We start from the raw sequence: 20,287 nt of genomic DNA, 5'->3' as shown, positions 1-20,287 counted from the left end.
TTTACTTCTATATCGATTGATGTTGAAAATGTTGATGACAATTTACGGTTGGAATTAATCGAAATTCAGTGTAATGCCGTATTGAAACAAAAATATATGGATTTTGGAATTCCAAAGTTCTATAATTATTTATCAGTCGATCGATACCCCAATGTGTTATGTACAGTTAGGCATATTTTATCTATGTTCGGTAGCACATGTTTATGTGAACAACTATTTTCAACTTTAAAGAATAATAAAACTGTAGGAAGATCAAGATTAACAGACCAACATGTGCAAGCAATATTGAAAATAACTACAGCTCTACAAATTCAACCAAATTTTGAAGAATTCATTAATGAAAAATATTGTCTAGTTTTTTCAAAAAAATATGTATAATTTTATTTAAATATGTAAACTTTATATGTATTTTTGTAACATGGTTGTATTTTGTACTTATATACTCTAATGTTATTATTAAAAACTCTGTTTCCTCTTTATTTCGATATTTTTTTTTGCAGCCCATGTATAATTGTTAATTTGGCCCTTGGAGGTAAATTAGTTTGACATGCCTGTATTAGAATATCCACAAAAGGCAACTGTTGTTAAGTCAAGTGTTCAAGAAGGGTGTATGTTATCTCCACTGTTATTCATCATCTACATCATAGGTTTCCAAACTTTCTCGGACCACCGCCCACTTTGCAAGACATAAATTTTGTAATTCCCCCCCCCCCCCATTATAACAGTTTTCCTCATTCAAGCTGTTTCATATTTTTGATGTAAATAGCAACTAATGATACATTACTGCTTATGCCATTAATTTTTAAAAAGAAGTGGCCAATATGTGCTTCATCTTGAACACAGTTATTGCTATACCGATTTTGGTGAAACGTAGCCCATATGTAAAGATTGTAAAATGTATGCTCGAATGGCATTATGCACAGTTGCATACAATGGTTTAAATATGAAAATGTGGAATACAATTAAGCGATTGCATTGCATTAGTAAGAATTTTATTGTAATAATTAAAAAAACACCGTTAAATATATTACAAAATTACACAAGATATAAACAACAAACCTACAAAACATAACTACAGAAAACAATATAATAAGTTTCGAATAATATTTGCTTTGTTTATTCCCTCTAGTTAGCAATATAAGTTAGTACTAACTAGGCTAACTAAAATTTACGATTTTATTTCTTTCTTGCCATTATTATTTTTACTAGTAATATTAAATTATATAAAATTTGGTTTATTTTTGTACAAATCAATTAGAAAAGTAGTTTTATATATATTTTGAAATGAAATATAACGAATATATTTGCTACTGTAAACATAACCTATTATACACACATATATACATGCTCTATTTTCTCATTGACATCTATTTCTATCTGACATGGTAAATTTTCAAATGATTAAATAATTGAAATAGAAAATTGATTGTGTAAGACGGGCATAAGATGAATTAAAATGCAATATTTTAATTTTAAATGATTATATAATCGCAAAATCACGAAAATAATTAATTTTTAGATGTGTATTATTAATTTCTTCTATGAAGAGCCACCTACCACCTGAATGCCCCCAAATGCTTCTGATCCCACTATAGTCCCCCTAGAAGGCTTCAGCACCTACTGGGAGGGGTGGTACCGCCCACTTTGGGAATCTATGATCTACATGAATTGTATTAGGAAGGAAAGCGGTATTAAACCTGATATCAAAATTGATTATGTTAATCTCAGCTCTTTACTTTATGCAAGTAATGTTATACTTTTAAATAAATCCAGGACAAGTTTGCAGGATTCCTTGATCAAATTGAATAACTGCTGTAATAAACTTGGTATGAAAATCAGCATTGAAATGGCAAAGACAATGAGAATAGGCAGAAACATTGAAAACATCAACTGCATCCTGAATGGAAAATCTACAGAACATTTCAGCTACTTAGGCACACTTTTTAGTGAAGATGGTAAATTAAATCTATAAATAGACAGCAGAATTAGCAAAGCTAATATGGTAAGAAGTCAATTTGAATAAATTTATTTGGAATTAGAGAGAAATTAGTCAAAACATTAAACTAGTTACATACAAGACAGTGTTAAAACCAGATTTAACTTATAAATCTGAGAGCTGGGTTAGGAAAAAAAAAACACTTGATCAAAGACGAGACCACAGATATGAGAGTCTTAGGAGATTAGGGGACTGAACAGATGGCATCAATGGGGTATCAAATTAAATATGAGGATAGGAAAGAAATTGACATTGTTAGTGTTCAGGAACGTGTTAGCAGAACTAATCTCAGGTGGTATGGTCACTTAAACAGAATGGGAGAGGGAAAAGATATTAGCTAAAGAAGTGCTCTTTGCCAGGATGACAAGAAAAAAACCCAGAGGAAGACCAAGATATAGGTGGATTGATACAGTAAAAAGTGCCTTAAAAGACAGAAATATAGGATCTGATAATGTTGACAGGTAACAGATTGATTTGGAGGAAAATTGTTGGTAGGAAGTTAGTAATGATGTGAGTTCTTCATGCAGTACTATCATAACATCCTGCACATCCCTTGAGGGTGCATGTCAGGAATTTGATGAGGATAGATATGGAATTACAGAGATATTAGAACATGAATAAGTTGTATAAAGGCAGAACCATATAATAAGAGAACTCCAGGGAGTCAGGATTTGAGGGAGGCCACATATATCACTTACACCACTTATCATACTCTCTCTTGTATTCATTTGCACTGTCTGCACTCACTACCTCGAAAGGCAAGCCATTCCAGTCATGTACTGCTCTGAGAAAAAAATTTAGCTCTAACCCCTTTTTTGACTGCATTTATGCTTGACTTCCATGGATGCCTTTTTGTCCCCTCCCCACCTTGCATAAAATGAAAAATTACACCTACTGGTATCTTGTGCTTTTAGATGTTTGAAGGTCTAAAACCTGATTACCAGCATCTGCAGTCCAAATTCTCTCTCTGTCTCTTTCTCCTCATTATTAGTTTCACAGTCACAATATCGTCTTGAATACTTTTTTCCACCCTCTCCACTGTATCTGCATCGCATTCGAAACCAAATCTGTGCACAACAATTCAGATGATGTAGCAAGGCCTTGTTAAGAGGGAAAATTATTTCTCTATCCTTGCATGTCATTTGTTTCAGCATTGCAATTATCTCCAAAGTTGTATTAGTAATTTGTTGTATGGCCCTGAACTTCAATGTCCTATCTACTAAACTCCATGATACCTAGCCTGGTCATTTTCTTTAAGCATAATCCCACCCATATAATACATTAATGGATATCTCATTGCACCAAAGTGCATAACTTTGTTAATCCTACTAACATTGAACCGACAGCCATTTGAAAATGCCCACAATTCTTATTCAAATCATTCTGCAAGTGCAGCATGCCATTCACATTTCTTATAACCTGCCTATCTTTGCATAATCAGCACATAGCTATTTCTTCTGTCAAATCCTTAGTCATTAATGTAAATGCTGAATAATTGTGGACTAAAGAATGATCTCTTGGGTACACCACTGGTCACCTTAAATATTGCAGGTTCACATCTGTGAATTTTTGATGTGTTAGTCAGCCATCCTCTTATCCAAACATAGGTTATAATCCCATATCCTCCAACTTATGCAACAACCTTCCATGTTCTATTGTCTAAAGCTTTAGTAAATTTCAAAAGTATCATGGCATGTCTGACTCATCTGTAACATTGCATAGATGTGAGCAAGTTACTCAAACACAACTTTTCCTTAGTAAGCCCATGCTTGTTTATTGCAAAGTATAGATTCTCTGTCTATTCCTGTGGAATCTTTCTTATGCTGAGACTCAAATTATACAGCCATTTCAGCTGAACAATCTTTTAGTATTTGTGCTTGATATCCCATCATTCCCTATCACGAAATACTTATTCACTTTATGGAATAGCCTTGACACCTCCTTGTACATGTTTCTTCATCCATTGTAGAGGCAGCATTGAGCTATATATTGCATAACACCAACCTGGGCACTCATTAGTTGATCAATCTCTTCTGCATCTGCCACCCTCATACCATCTTGTATTGAAGAGAGTCTTTCTTTTATTTAAACATGATAGAATTTTTTTTTGGAATGCCTTTAGCTTGCAGAGTCAGTTTATTTTCATACTCTCAGTTTTTTATACAATAGTTGGAACTCTTCTGGTCTGCACCTTATTTTCATAACTGACATCATCCTAAAACACGCCGTATTCCATTCACATCTATTAAAAACTGTTCTCAATAAGATTGCACATCTTTGTTTTACTCCGTTATTTTACTTTATGAACTCTGGAGATACGTTCTAATACTGCATCAGTGATGTATTTTTTTTAATACTTCCCATGCACTGCCAACATGCTTCCCACGAAGCAGCTAATATGATGGGAACAAACTTAGTATTTTCTAAAGTAGGAACATAATTTCCTGCTTTGCAGTTAAGCATGTAACCTTTTCTGAATGGGATATCCATACACTTAGTCATTTTCCCATTCAGTACAGCATAATCACACCCAGCTGGAGGCAGAAAAGTCAGGTCTTTTGCTGACCTTCTCTAACACTATAATCAGTGATTTTCTTTGACCTCAAATTCCTTCTGTTGCATGTTGCTTAAGGAAGTTGTTTTACAACATCTCAATAAATTTTGCATCATTCTCATGAAATTTCACTACTTCTGAATCAGTGTTTGAATAATTAGTCACCCATGATTAATTGTCCAGTACCCACTAGGTTTATTATTATTATTATTATTACGGATATCTCCATGGAGTCAGTAGACTCATCGCGGGAGACCCAAGCTAGCAAAACAATATCTGTCATATCTCTTCTTGAATTCATTTACAGATGAAGAGCTCACAACAAAGTCAGGCAATGAATTCCACTCATTCACCACCCTCCAGGCAAAAAACCTTGTTCTGACACCTTTGTTAACCACACTCTTCTTTAATTTCCAGAGATGACCTCTTGTTCTTCCATCACTATCACACAGCTGAAACATTTCCCCTGCATCAATCCTATAAAAACCTTTTAGTAATTTGAATGTTTCTATCATATCCCCTCTTCTTCGCCTATCAACCAATCTCTGCAATCCACAAGCTCTCAATCTATCAATGTAGGGAGCATTTTTTATATCACTCACCAACTTGGTCACTCTTCTCTGAACCCTCTCCACAGCCTCCTCATCTCCAAGGAATCCAGGTGACCAGACCTGAGCACAGTAATCCAAATGTGGAAGTATCAATGCTTTATAAAGGGGAATAATAACCTCTTTATCTCTGGATGTCAGTGTGTTCCTCAACAACCAAGTAATCCTATGTGCAATCTTGGACACCTTAGCAATGTGTCCTCTGAACTTCATCTCCCTATCTACCAATACCCCTAAGTCCCTAGCCTCATCAATCTCTTGGAGTACCTTTCCATCTATGTAGTACACAGCTGGTAATCTTTTAATCCCAAAATGCAAGACTTTACACTTTTCCACATTGAACTGATATCCATTTTCTTTTGCCCATTTTACCAGCTTATTTAAATCCTCCTGCAAACTTTCAACATCAGCTTGATTTTTTATTGCACTACACAACTTTGCATCATCAGCAAACAACTGAATATCTCCCTTTAAGCCGTTTCCTATATCATTTATATACAAATTAAACAACATTGGCCCAAGCACAGAGCCCTGAGGCACACCACTGGTCACCTGCCTCATTCTGGACTCGGCTCCTCCATACACCACCTTATGGTATCTCTCCCTGAGCCATTCTCCTATCCATATCACCAATTTAATATCCATTCCCATCTGCTCCAATTTGCGTAACAGTGTTCTATGGGGTATCCTGTCAAAAGCCTTAGCAAAATCCAGAAGTACCACTGTGTAGCCAGTTCCTTTGTCCAACTCTGATGTTATTCTATTATGGATAGTTAATAGATTGCTAAGGCAGGATCTACCTTTAACAAAACCATGTTGGCCTCTATAGAGTATCATATCCTGATCCACCCATTCTTGAATTTTGTCTTTAACCAACTTTTCCAATACTTTTACCACTACTCCTGAGATGGTGATTGGTCTGTAATTCAATACTGCAGTTTTAGAGCCACCCTTATGCAAAGGAACCACTTTGCCTAACTTCCACTCCCTAGGGACCATACCCGAGTTCAAACTTAAATTAAATATCCAGGTAAGAGGGGTTGACAATTCATTTGCACATTCACGCAACACCCGAGCTGATATTCCATCTAAGCCTACCGCAGTGTTTGCATTTAAGTTTCGCAATATATTTAATACCTCTGATTCTTTAGCTTCAATTCTCACATTAGGTATTGCTATAGGTATAGAGATATCCTCACTTGGGTGATAGACTTTTGAGAAGTGATCACTCAGTAACTCGACTATTACATCTGATTTTGTCACTTCAATACCATCAGCACCCACTAAGGTTATCCTTCCGAAGTCATTCTTCCTCTTACTTGCCACATAGCGGAAGAACTCTTTGGGATTACCCTTGATCTCTTTGGCTAAGGTCTTCTCATAATCTGATTTAGCTTTTCTTACTATGCTGGTAACCTTCCTAGCTTGAGCCTTGTACTGCTCATGGGTGTCCTGATCGCCCTTCTCCTTGTAAATTCTCCATAACATTTTCTTTTTTTGTAGTTCAAGCTTGATACTACTGCTCATCCATCTAATGCCTGCCTTGTTTGACCTCCTGACCATGGGGACACAATCTGATATTGCTTTCTTCAGATACCCGCTGATTTTATCCCAAGCACTGCTAACATCTTTCCCTTGCAATATGTTCTGCCATGGGATGGCTGCAAGCTCACTCCGAAGCTTGTTATAATTGCCTAACCTGTAGTTTCGTACATACCCCTTCTTAATAGAAAAATCCACAGATTTTGCAACCTCCCAAGTCAATACCACATGATCGCTTTCACCAACTGGAGGTAACGAGGTCACCTTACTTATGCATATAACCTCTGAACCAATAACCAGGTCCAACACTCTCACACCACGTGTCCCTTCAGTTACGTGCTGTTTCAAGTAATTATCTCGTAGCAGATGTATGAACTCCATTTCCTTTTTGCTACGTGATATTTCCTCCTTCCAATTGATATCACCATAATTAAAATCCCCCATAATAATCACTAAGCCTTCACTCATTGCACTAAGTTGCTGATGCATGAATTCAATATCTCCCCCTGTACTCCCTGGCCTATAGCAGCATCCAACTGTATATTTGGTTGCGTTGGTCACTATTTCGCACCAGACTGCCTCAAATGAACTCTCATTCACATGTCTATCATCATGATATACTACTTTCTTTGGCTGCAACACATCAGCTATCATCAACAGTACTCCTCCTCCTGTTCTATCTTCTCTATCCTCCCTGAAAATACTGTACCCATCACATTCAATTCCAGTGACCACATCTTCTGCTGACAGCCAAGTTTCACTAATGCCTACAACTTTTGGTGAGATTTCACTGACTAATGCCAAAAATTCTTCTCTCTTATTTCTAATGCTTCTAGCATTGGTATACAAAAATTGCAGATTCCCTCTAGATCTTGTACCGGCTTTAGAACTGATATATAAGTCACTAACTACCGTAGTCCTATGCCGATTTTTTTCCCCTCTCTTCTGCAATTTATTCTGCCTATAAGGATCAATAAATACACAATCAGTGCTAAAGTTTCTCTCTCTTACACTCAACCTTTTCAATATTAGTTTCCCTGCCCAATAACTTCAACCTGTTCAGAAAACAATAACTTCTTCAATCTCTTATGTCCTTCCATGTTAAGATGCAGTCCATCTCTAGCATACAACTGCCTTTTTCCTTCAAACACACTCCAAACATCAACAAACTCCAGACCTCTTTTTCTGCACATTCTTGCAATCATATCATTCATTATCATTGCTCGTCTACTTAACTCGTAATTGTCAAAACGAGGCAGCACACACACTATTCTCCCATTGACACTTTTCCTCTTCACAATATCTAATAATGTTCTTAAATCTTTTCCTACCCGATTTATACTACCTCTCAGGTCATTCGTACCCACCATAACTATCATCTTGTCTGTTTCATGCCCTCTCTTTATTGCTAAAGCCACTCTTTCTATTGTACCATCAGCCAAGCACTCCTCATGCATACCACTCTCCATACCCTTAATCATAGAATCACCATATATTTTACCACTATTAACTTCATTCAAGTTCACACTCAAGTTTATTTGACAATGCACTTAATCATCACTAGCAGCTTGATTCACCAGGCTTGTAGCAACATTCTACCATGTATTTGATCTTGTTAGATTCCTCGCATAGTATAGCTTCAAACTCATTGCTGTACTATGTGAGATGGAGTCTATTTTTGTAGATAAGCTTATACATTGGTTATACATAGCTTTTCATTTTTCAGGAAATGGCAACGTATACTAGAATATTAATTAAAAACTTTAATCAGTATTTTGGCAGTGTTACATTGCCATCTTCAAGGATCACAAAACAATGATATATGCATGCAGCCACTCACACTAAGCAAAAGAGGCTGAAGAAATGCAACTAAAGTCAGTCTTAGAATCTTAAAGGTGCCCCCTAGTGGACTAAATTTTTTGTCTTGGCTGTTGGGTTGATGATCTTAGAATGTAAGCTTCCCAAATTTGGGGCAGTCTCATGCACCTGAATTTGTTAAGGTTTGGGAAGTTTTTCAGAGCTAAAGCTGATTCAAGGAATGATCTTTTGTGCTTATACTGGTGTGGTGTAATAAAGTGGCCTTCTTCCATTGTATTTTGTGGTGGGTGTCCAATGCACGGTGTTGGATTCTAATTATGTAGAAAATAGAATAAATGTTATTTGATTCAGAATCCAACATGATTTTCCATCACAAGGGCTATGTTTGTAAATATTATTTAGTGTAAATAACGTAAATTATAATTTGATATCACATAACCACCTTAATTATATCAAATATTTAATTATTTAATCAAAGAAATGTGTTAATGGTAAATAGATTCTGTATTAAATATTATTATGCTATTTTATTTATTATGTCAGTATTATAGAAACGTATATTTGCAATATTAACTACACATTTATTGAAAAGCAAATATTCTAATTATTCCTATTTGTGTATAAAGCTTAACGTATGTAATGACTCAATGTAGTAGTATAGCCTTGTCTAACATTGGCGAGAATGTTTGTTTGTCTGTTGTCATGGAGACGCGTGAAATAAATGAGCGCAAGTGAACAGAGCGTGGGCTAAAGAGAGAATAAAAAAAAAAGGATATAAAAAGTAAAGAGTTGGGACGGAAACTTGGAAGTAAAAGGAAGTAAGGTGATAAACTAAAGAAGTAGAAGTAAATAAAAGGTTCTTAAGGGTAGGAGTTAAGTGGATAATTTTTTAAGTGAGCAGGAACGTAACGAATTTTATAGTTAGCTGAAATTGAAATCAGCAGTAATAATAGAAGGAAAATTAAAGCTACAATCGGATAAAGTAAAAAGCTGAACATTCAAGGAAGAATTCTGAATAAGCCCAGCTGATCTAGTATTGCAGCTTATTTCCGATTTGCCCTAAAGAGAACCTCACAGTGTTTTAATTAATTTATGAGTGGTAATAAGGATAGTTGAAGTGCCCTAATTGATGTCAAGAATTCTGAAGTGTAATTGATAGTGCTTTAAGTATAACTGCGGATAAGTTTTGTAGATGTGTTTTTATTCTTTAAGTGTGATAAGTAAATTCCAGAAGTTTGCTCACAACATAATAGATGTTCTAGGAACCATTTCCGGTAAGGTCTATCATAGTGAATTATTAACTTTAACTGTGGAAACCCTTTGTGATTGAGAGTTGGAGATAGAAATTGTTTGAAAGATATTTTCAGCTATTAGATCCTGTAATATTTTGAACTTATAGCATGACTGAAAAATGTGTGAAAACTAATTAGATTGGATGTTCTATTATATTCATTTAAGTGTAAAAACTTTATAACCCAGAAGCTAAGAAGGTGTATGTGAAGACTTGGAAGATTGTGCTAATGTAATTGACTTGACTTAATGTTTGACTTATTTCTATTGTTTAAAATTAGAAGTAAAATTTATGTAAGTGTTATATGACCTATATTAAATGCTTTATTTGTTAACCTAACTGTTGTATTTGCCTGAAATTCTTTTTACTGCACCGTTCACAAAAATTCGAATCTAGCGGGAATCCCAAAGAGAGAAAATAAATACTTCGGCCTGAATGAGTGAAAAGACTGCTAACTAATTTTGAATTGATCCTACTATTTCATATAGACTTATCTAAGGATAGAGTGGCGCAGTATAATAGAAATTTCTCTACCCTTATATCAGTGATCAATTTACAATTAGTTTTCCTTTATTTTATGAAAGTGACTTTTAACAAGATGGTGGATTCGAACATCAAGAGAACAACGTCACGACAACGGTCAGCAAGACCGTGCATTGGACAAGGTGGAACCTTGGTGGAACCGAATGTAGTCCTTGTTCAGGTATTCTGATATTGGCTGTCCTACCTTTTGGCCATAGTGGCTGGTCTTTGGTGGAGCAGATAAGAGTTGCCAATTTCTTATGTGGTTTGTAACTAGTTGTGAGGTCATATTTTCTTAAGATTTTTGTTAGTTTTTAGGATGTACTAGTATTTTCTAAAGTAGGAACATAATTTCCTGCTTTCCCAAATATATGGAATGGTGATAGATTTAGAGTAATCTCTGTTATGAAGTGGGAGGGGGGGTTGTAGTTTACTTTTTTTTTTTTTTTTTTTTTGAGAGTTGTTGCCATTGGCTAAGAAGGTGTTAAGGATATGGATAAGCTCAGTAGATAGGGCATTTTATCTGAACTGATTAATTTTGCCCTGTTTTTATAATTAAGGATTTTACAATCCCATATTGTTGGAAGGGTGGGTGGTGTAACTGCTGGTGAATGTATCTACCTGTATGTTTAGGTTTTCTGTAAAAAGAGAAAGCCAGGGATCCATCAGGCCAGTATGTAATATGTAATTAATCAGCGTGTCTAGGAAAGGGAGGCTGTTGTTGTTTTCCTTTTCCAAGGTAAAATGAAATAGGACTGAGATATCAGGAGGCAATTTGGCTTAGGACATTGGTGAATAAGGAGGAGATATCAAAACTGACCATTATGTCAGTGTATTGGAGTGAGAGGTTTTCTATACTGGCTTTAAAGTGGGCTGAGTTTTTTGTGTGTGAAGGTGTGTTGCCAGTTTATTGTGCGAGTGCTTTTGGCTAAATGTTCGGCTAATTTGTATGTGGGAGAAATCAATGGAATGCACTGGTACTTTTTACTTATGAATATTTGGTAGTCAGTATATCCGGGGGGGGGGGGAGATCTAGAGTTAAAAGGTTTTTAGTCTGTTCATCACTTGCAGAGGCCAAGAGGTAACTTTCTTAAGGAGCCTATGGAGTATTCTGATTTGGGAGCTGGTGGGATCATATTCAATAGGGAGGTTGGTAGACTGATCTAAAAGTAAAGATGCAAGCTTACCTGTGTAGTCTGTTTGGTTTAGAACCGAAATGGCATTTCTCTTATCTGCTATAGTAATTATTATTTTTCTGTTGTTTTTCATTTCCTGCAGAACTTTGAATTCTTTGTGCACTAGAGGAAGAGCTTGCCGTTATGCTGAATGTCGACCTTTGGACGATAATTTCCAACATCTTGACACTTCAGCAGAAAAAGATTTTCAAAGAATACGAAGTCTGCACATTAAAAAATTTGACAGTTTAAAAAAGAACCCATCTTCTAAACCTCAACTACCTCTCAACACGGTAATAAACCTGTCATCCCTTACTCTGAAGCGATCAGCATACTCGTGCTTGGTCACAACTTTGTCACAGTACCGAAAAGATCCCTTCAGAAGAAATAATGATACAGTTAAAACGAGGTATCCACAGCCTTCCCAATCATATTGCCAACAATATCAGACTAGATGTAGCCAGTGTTACATCTAGTCTGATAGATGTTACCCCCACCAAACCACCAAAAAAGCAACCTATCAAAAGAAGAATTCAAAGCTCTGCAAGAAATTCTATTCTTCATTCAAACTTGCAACCATTTTTTTCTATACATTGAATTATTTGCATCATGAAACTTTCTTAATTTGTGCTATCCTATCTGGGCAGTATACTAACCATTTTCACTTTCTCGCTTTTCACTCGCTTCTTCCAGCAATTCTTTCGTATCCTATATCAGCATTTCTCAACCTTTCTAAGCCCAAGGACCAGTAAAATGCCTAAAACAATTCTATGGACCACTAAGTTACAGAGGTGTAGCTGGGGGCATGTGATACACCCCGGGCAGCACTTTTTTGACGTTTAAGAAATCTTACCATACTGTCTATAAAACAGCAACTGAGTGATGAAATAGACTTCGACACATCGACATAGCCAAACATAGTTTTTCCCACATCTTTTATAGCTGGTAAGTAGCAAATTTTCCCCGATAGAATGAGCTTTACCTGTTTTCGCTATGCGCAAACTTAGGATGCTTTCAGTGCCTTGCTATTAATGGAACCCATGGCTGAAACTATATCTTTCCAATGATTTAATGTCCCTAAGCATCGCTGAAAAAATTCAATTCACTTATTTTTCACATCACAATGTTTAGTTTCTAAATGTCGTTGGAGGTTTGCAGGTTTCATGCACTCGTTTGACAACACTTCACAACATAAAACACATTGAGGTTTCTCTTCACTTTTATCTCCACATCAAGTAAACCTGAATTAGCATTGGGGAAAGCAGAATAAATTTAAGATTTGTTATTGGCATTTAAATAGAATGAACAATAAAAGATTACCAGGATGATGTCGATAGTAAAAATGACAAGAAAACACTTGGAAGGCCTAAAAAAAAAATTAGGAAGGATTTTAAGCAGTTTGTAATATTTGGCAAAAAGAGATTTAGGAGTTTTCTATATTAGACTTGACAAATAGGTCAGTTTGAGAGAAAACTGTTAAAAGGAAACTAATAAATATTACATCAGTTTGTTAGTTTTAACAGTCAGCATATTAGAAGACTATTATCTCATCTCGTCTTCCTTATACCCTCTTTTACCTTGCGGTGTCGAGGGTCCATTGATCATCGGACCTCACTCCGTTTACAGGATAAGGTGGTCAGCCTTATGCCCCGGTGTTTCCTATGGCCTGTAGTGTTGAGTTCTCAAGGCCAGTTTGCCTGCGCGGGATGAAAAACCCCAGAATAAACTGGGGAAAAAACCCTGCTGTCCACGCCCAAGACTGGCTAACTTGGCTATGGATGAGGAAGATCCTTCAGCTCCTCACGTCACCGACGGGAATCGAACCTAGGGCACTCCTTCCCCAGGCATATGGTTGCAAAGCGCATAGCCACTAGGCTAACCGTGCAGATTTAAAGTTATACATAGAAGACTGTTATACATTTTTAAATTTTGAATATAATCTTTTTCAAGCCAAAAATTAAATAACCATTAGTGAATAGATGTAGTTCCCTTCTGAGACTATTTCATGTATAGAGATAAGAAGGGTTTCTGTACTTTTTATGTTAATAGTTTTTAAAACAGAAAATTTTTTAATTTTCAATTTGAATATAAAAATATAAACAATTTTTATTTATATATACACCCCATGTAGAGATGTTACTTTAAAGCGGCAGATCTGTAAAAGCTGTCAAGTTATTCTGTATCCAGGTATCACATCAACAGCAAGACACAAAAGTAAGTTTTATTTTCTCACCCCCCTTCCCTTTCCTTTGGCTGTTCAGTTTACTTATCAGTAAATTCTATAGCTGTTGAAGATTAGATGCAATTTTTTGGACTAGATGAAAATGAAGTTAAATGAGATACCTGTTTTTCATTTTATGTGACAATATCTAGAGCTTTTCATTTGTTAGAATCACAGGCAGTCAGATATGCACATCCTGATTTGATCCTAGTTCCACTTTTGTGGGGGGGGGGCTTGGTTTTTACTTATCAGTTCCTGATATGTAACCTCAAGGATATACATAAGAAGTATATGTTATATTGCAATAAGTAGTATATAATTAGCTTTACATTATTACTAAACTTCCTAGCAACAATTTTCTTACAAATTAATTTTATTTGTCAAGCTTCCAGTATTGTCAGATCTCATTTTGGTATTCTAAGGCACTTCTAACTAAAAATCCACCTAAATCCTAGGCTTCCTTTGGGTCTTTCCTCGGTATCAACATTTTTTGCTAACCTTTCCTCTCCCATTCACATATCTCAGGGTACCAATTTCTTATAGGAACCAGAATCATGGGAATTTCCTTAGTGTTTGAGAAAAATTTATGCAACTGAGACAAATTGTTAAGGGAAAAACTAGTGGGAAAAAAAAAAAGTTATGTTTAGGCCAAATAGGATTTGCCAAGACCAGACTTCTGCCTTAACCTGTTTGTGTTGGGCAGTCTCCACTCTTGAATAAGAGTGGGACTAGCTTTAGCGTATGTATGCTGCTTCTGCATTGGGCAGTCACATGTTAACAAAGCTTATACATCATGTTAGTTGCAGCTTTTTAGTAGAATTTTATTTGTAAAATTAGTATAATTATATTTATATTTGTGAAATGGCTTAATGATATCGAAAATGCCAAATACAATTCAAATTGATTTCAAGTTTTACACATGCACACACATCCCTTTTGTTTGCTTTAGAAAATTTGCTTTACATAAATTATTATTATTATTTTTTTTTTTTGTATACCCAGTGGTTTGTATTATAAACAGCCGTTACACATATTTTCTTAAATTGAAAATTTGAAACAGGTTGTTAGAACAAATGTGTTTATTGTAGTTTGGCACTACAATAAACACATTTGTAGCATAGCATTTGAGATGTGTTTTTCATTATGATAGGTCTTTCCAGCTGTCTGTAATCACAATATTGTTGCTAAATATAGTATATAGACAGTAAATGTCTCTTGAGTATGGAATGTTTCGAGTTTTCTAAAACAACACAGTAAGTAAAACTTTGTCTATTTCTGAATTAAAATTAACCCTTCTATGTATTATAAACAAATGAACTGCATTGTGTTGATCTCCAACAAAATACTAGGAAAATTCTTAGGAACATGGAAATAAATAAGTACAAGAAATTTTGCAACATGATTTACTACTCCATTAACTCTCCCTCCCACTCCTAAATGATCTCCTGATCACTGGATTAGCCCCCCCCCCCTTCCTGTAGTTATTTGTGCTGCCAAATGTATAATACAGCTGCTGTTTATTATTTATTATCTATGTTTCACGAACAACAAATCTCTCTCACTTACCTCATAAGTTTTTTATTATATCATCATTATGCCTAGAGTTAATAAGATCACTATTCGTTCCATCCAGCAACTTATAGGATATACATATAATATCACAAATGTTAATTACTAATAATTTGTTTCCAGTAAAGAGAGTATTTCTATTCACATCCGTTCTCTCTCTCTTATATTCTCCATTCTCGCATGGCTCATTAATGATGGTTCACAATAATGTTAATACCTTTTATTAATTCAAACATTGCAACTAAATGTCACATTTCTGTAATTATTGTTTTCTAATAATTATTTCGAAAATGAACACAATACCCCCCCCCCCCTTTCCAAGCAGATTACGTTACAGTTGAAGTGTAATGATATGTGGCATATCCAGCGACACACTAGGGTGGAATTGTCACCGGGCATACTGTTTTCACTTGCCCTTCTAAGTGGTTAAGGTGACAGTGAGAGAGTGCCAATTTCCCTGATGTGAACATGTTCATACAAATCTAGAAAATAACAGAACAAGACTTGATTTCTGTTAATCTTAAACCTGTGCAAAGGGAAAATTGTTCAAAACTCAACACACTAAATCTGTGTTTTGCAAATGGAACATTATACAAGGTGCAATATATAATTTGTAAATCAGTAAGTGGAATGTACAGGAAGAAAGTTTTTGAGTATGGCAGAGTTGTATGCATATGCTGACCACATTATTCACGCCAAATATATCAAGCTTAGTTCTTTATAGATATGCCATTAGCCTCTTATGTAAATCTGTCTCATGTCTCTTGAAGTCTTAAGTGCTAAAAATGATATATAAAAATCAGCAGTAATATGACTAAAACTGGAAATAACAAGGAAAAAGAGAGAAAGCCAACAGCAGTAGGACCTGTAAAATAATTAATTATACATTTCAATTATTTAGGCATTTAAGTGAAATAAATTGGCAAAGTAAAACATGACCACCCAGACTGCTTGGCTGCCTGGAAATAGGCTAGTAGTGGCATCCTGGTATTATTGCGATTGCTGTCTTTGACATCAGTAGGGCCTCATCTCTACTGAACACAGCTTGACTGCTAATTTTTACCTGTGGATTGTTTTGGACCAGGCCTTGCCATACACTGTGGCCTGATGGATCTTGACTGGTATGGTGTCACTTAAATAGATTGGGAGAGGAAAGGTTAGCAAACAGGTGTTTAATGCCAAAGTGGCAAAAAAAAAGACCCAGAGGAAGACCAAGGTCTAGGTCAGGTGTGGAGAACCCTTGGCACACCAGCAACTTTTTTCCAGCACGCAACTCAGGACTCACCTTAAAAATAATTAAATAAATTCATATCCAACATCTTAAAATTATTTCATTGCATCATACATCACAGGGCTCAAAGAGCATATCCAAGCATTTTGTGTGCTCCCCTGCATAATTCTCATGATTTGAATCTCATTGAATGTTTGTGGAATCAGGTGGAATGCAGTATCTGCTGGTCAGTGCCAATGCCTCACTTGGTTGCTAACCTCTAGGATGTTCTACCTAGTTGGGCCAGAAAACCTCAGGACACCTTCTCTAATCTCTTCCAGCAAAACTAATCTCAGATTAGTTTTGCTGAGACATTCTTGAATGCTAACAATGTTAAGTTACTTCCTAATATCTTCATTTTTACTATGATCCTGCCATCTATTCCATCCTGATTTTTTTTTTTTTTTTTTTTCTGAACTCATAGGTGGTTTTTTTTTTTTTTCAATGTTCCGCATCTAATGCAGCTTATCCTACTTAGTCACGATTTTTAGTGACTAAGTAGCTGAAGAGTTTTACTTGTTCTATAGGTTCTCCATTCACAATGCAGTTGATATTTTCAATGATTGTGCCTATTTTCATTGTCTTTGTCTTGTTATTGCTGATTTTCATACCACATCTATTACAACAGTTATTCAATTTAGTCAGGGAATCTTGAAGACTTGTACTAGATTTATTTAGAAGTATAACATCTGCATAAAGCAAACAGTTGAGATTAATATCTCCAATTTTGACAACGGAATCAACAAAGCTAGTATGGTAGACAGTCAACCGAATAAATTTATATGGAATAAGAGAGAAATTAGCCAAAAACTTAAATTAGCTGGTTTTCAAGCCAATTTTAACTTATGGATCTGATAGCTGGTCAGAAGTAAAACACTTGACCAAAGACTAGAGACTGCAGATATGAGAGTCCTGAATAAGATTAGAGAATGAACACATGGCATCAATGGCAATATCATATTAAAAACGAAGATATTAGGAAAGAACTTGCCACTGTCAGTATCCAGGAATGTGTTAGCAGAGCTAATCTCAGATGGTATGGTCACTTAAACAGAATGGGAGAGGAAAGATTAACAAAAACAAGTGTTCTCTGCTAGGTTGGCAGGAAAAAGACCCAGAGAAAGACCAAGATACAGGTGGATTGATATAGTAAAAAGTGCCTTAGAAGACAGAAATATAAGATCTGATAATGTTGGAGTCTTGACAGGTAACAGACAGATTTGGCAGAAAATTGTAGTTAGGAGGTTAGTAATGATGTAAATTTTTCATTTAGTAATATCATATACTTATTTTTAATGTAATTCATTTTAGAGAAAAATTGTTCGCAATTGTACCTTGAACCGAAAAGAGTCAAAACCCCCAAAGCAACTTGTCTGGCATTTGAATAATTAGTTGGGAAAGAATTGCAACAATTAAATATTATTTCCTGTGGTGTTTCTCCCATAGTTTCCTCATTTTCTGAAGTTTTTGTACAAAGATGCTTTTATTCTGAATTTCCAGAAGCTCCATATGTAGTTCTGCAATTGAAATGTAAAGTAGTTGTTAGTTATTCATGTCATAAAATTTCATGTGTAACACATGCCACATGCATAATAGTATCTAGCGGCACGAACAGGTCGTATCAAAAAAACAATATTTAGTTGTTTGTATTAATTATGTATCTTTTAATTCAATATAAAAGAGCTGCACTTTGTTCAGCCAAGAGCCGCAGGTTGCCGACCCCTGCTCCAGACAATCTTCTTTCATCTGTTGAGGGTCATTGCTGACGTTCCTTGGCCCGTGCAGGATGTTTGCGATACCTCACTATCATTATGGGTATCCTTGTTGGCCTCTGACTGTGGAGTTCCACAGTCAGAGGCAAAGCAGGGTACAGGGTATTGTGCATGTGGAATAACTGCACAATACACTGTTTTACTGGTGGGTGAGCTGTGTGACTGTTGCATCTTGTTGCTAAGATACTAGCAGTGACATGTGATGCTCACTTCTCAGATCAACCATGCATGGCTGACCAATGTGACCCCTTCTGGTGAATGTTTGTTAATGGTTAACCCAGTCACAGTCAAATTGACTTACATCACCATGTTTCCCCATTACTAGCAAAATTTTACTGATTATGTACAGAGGATAGGTTAGCTCATTTATAGTAGCCGCATATGACATTGATATCATGTGGTACTTTGTTATCACACATAATATGTAAATCTGGGGGGGGGGGAACTAATTCAAAGCTAACTCAGTATATATTCTTACCAAAGTTTTCCCATGACTCCTGTTTAACTATTTTCATACATAGCTTAGCTCTCTTACATTTTTCTCTGCACTCTTTTAGGGCATCTGCCGACTTATTTGCTAGGAACTTTTGGTTTACTTTCTTCTTTTCCAGGCCTGCTTGATTAACTACTTGTGTCTACCATGGCGTTCTTATTTTTTCATCCTTGCAGACAACTTCCTAATATGCCTCCCAGCTGAATCAGTCAGTGTTTTCTTCAGAGCTTGCCACTGAGCCTCCAACATTTGATTCTTGTTTTCCAACTGTTTCATTTGTTCTTCAGTAATATTTTATGTGAAGGTGCTCAACTTTAGTTCTTTTTAAAACTTTTTTCATGCTGTTCTTTTCAATGTGCTCTTCAGTTTTATCCTACTTAAAACTAAGTGATGGTCACTTCCAATTTTCAATCCTCTGTGCACTCTTGTATCCTGAACCAGCATGGAGATATTACTATCAATAATAACATAGTCAATGAGGCTTTTCATATTTCTTGTCTTCTTTTCTCAATGTGAACTTGTGCACATCTTTATGTTGGAACATGATGTTAGTAATGATCAGTACATATCCTGAGCAGAAATACACCAGATAATTACCATTATTATTATCCTTGTCTTTTTCTACAAAGATTTTGAAAATATTTCTATATGCCTGGCGGGTACATTTCCAACTCTTCTCTTAGATCTCCAACAAGTACCACTTTTTCCATTTTCTTTTCTTCTATTTGCTTGCTTTAGTGACTTTTAGTAAATATTTTAGTAAAAATATTTACTAAAAATATTTTAGTAAATATTTTTCACTAAAAATATGTAAATATTTTTAGTGAAAAAATTCCTCCAGAGGAAATCGAGATTGCAGAAGAACTGGAAAAGTATCACATCGGAGAATCTTTTGTGGGGCCATACACACAAATAAATTTCAGTGTGCAATTGGGTTGGTCCATTTCCCCACATAACTACTTGAAACTACCTTCCAATCAAGAAATTTATCTTCATGTTGGTGTTGAATGCTATCACTACTCATTCCTTTCCTTGATCATTATTGTCCAAACATAACATCCTATACTTTAATAAAGTTGCACCTGTTTTTGTCTTTGTTTCTTTGATGCTAATTATGCCCATGTGGTACTTTTCCAGTTCTTCTGCAATCTCGATTTCCTCTCAATTGACACTTCTTATATTAACAGTGAGTATCTTCAATTCTTCTGATTCTGACATTGAGTTTGTTCTTTTTTTTTTTTTTTTTTAGACGTTGAGCCCGATTATGAAATTGACAAATTACATTTCATAAATGGTTCTCTTTTAGGATCTTCTTAGTGATATGTGGAAGTGTTTACTCCAGTTAAGATTATAGAAACTCTTGAATGCAGAATTAATGTTCACTCGCATACATCTTTCTGTTAAATTTTTCCAAAATCTTATCACTTGACTGCTCCCCATAAAGCTTTTTGGAATC

General features: G+C 35.5%; 1 protein-coding gene across 1 annotated transcript in view; it reads left to right on the top strand.

The window, feature by feature from the left end:
• The window catches only part of LOC150102864 (ribonuclease P protein subunit p21-like), a 61,577-nt gene that overhangs the window by 31,554 nt on the left and 9,736 nt on the right, over positions 1 to 20,287 (top strand). Inside the window, exon 3 of the mRNA XM_090398261.1 lies at positions 13,638 to 13,720. Coding sequence (XP_090254387.1) covers positions 13,638 to 13,720 — 83 coding nt within the window. The remainder of the gene's footprint in view (positions 1 to 13,637; positions 13,721 to 20,287) is intronic.

The sequence above is a fragment of the Typopeltis vanoorti genome, chromosome 9 (genome assembly GCF_054136105.1).
Source record: "Typopeltis vanoorti isolate ZY-2024b chromosome 9, IOZ_Tvanoo_1.0, whole genome shotgun sequence".
Taxonomy (NCBI): Eukaryota; Metazoa; Arthropoda; class Arachnida; order Uropygi; family Thelyphonidae; genus Typopeltis; species Typopeltis vanoorti.
Note: the sequence above shows the minus strand (reverse complement) of the source record. Positions and strands in the feature narration are given on the sequence as shown.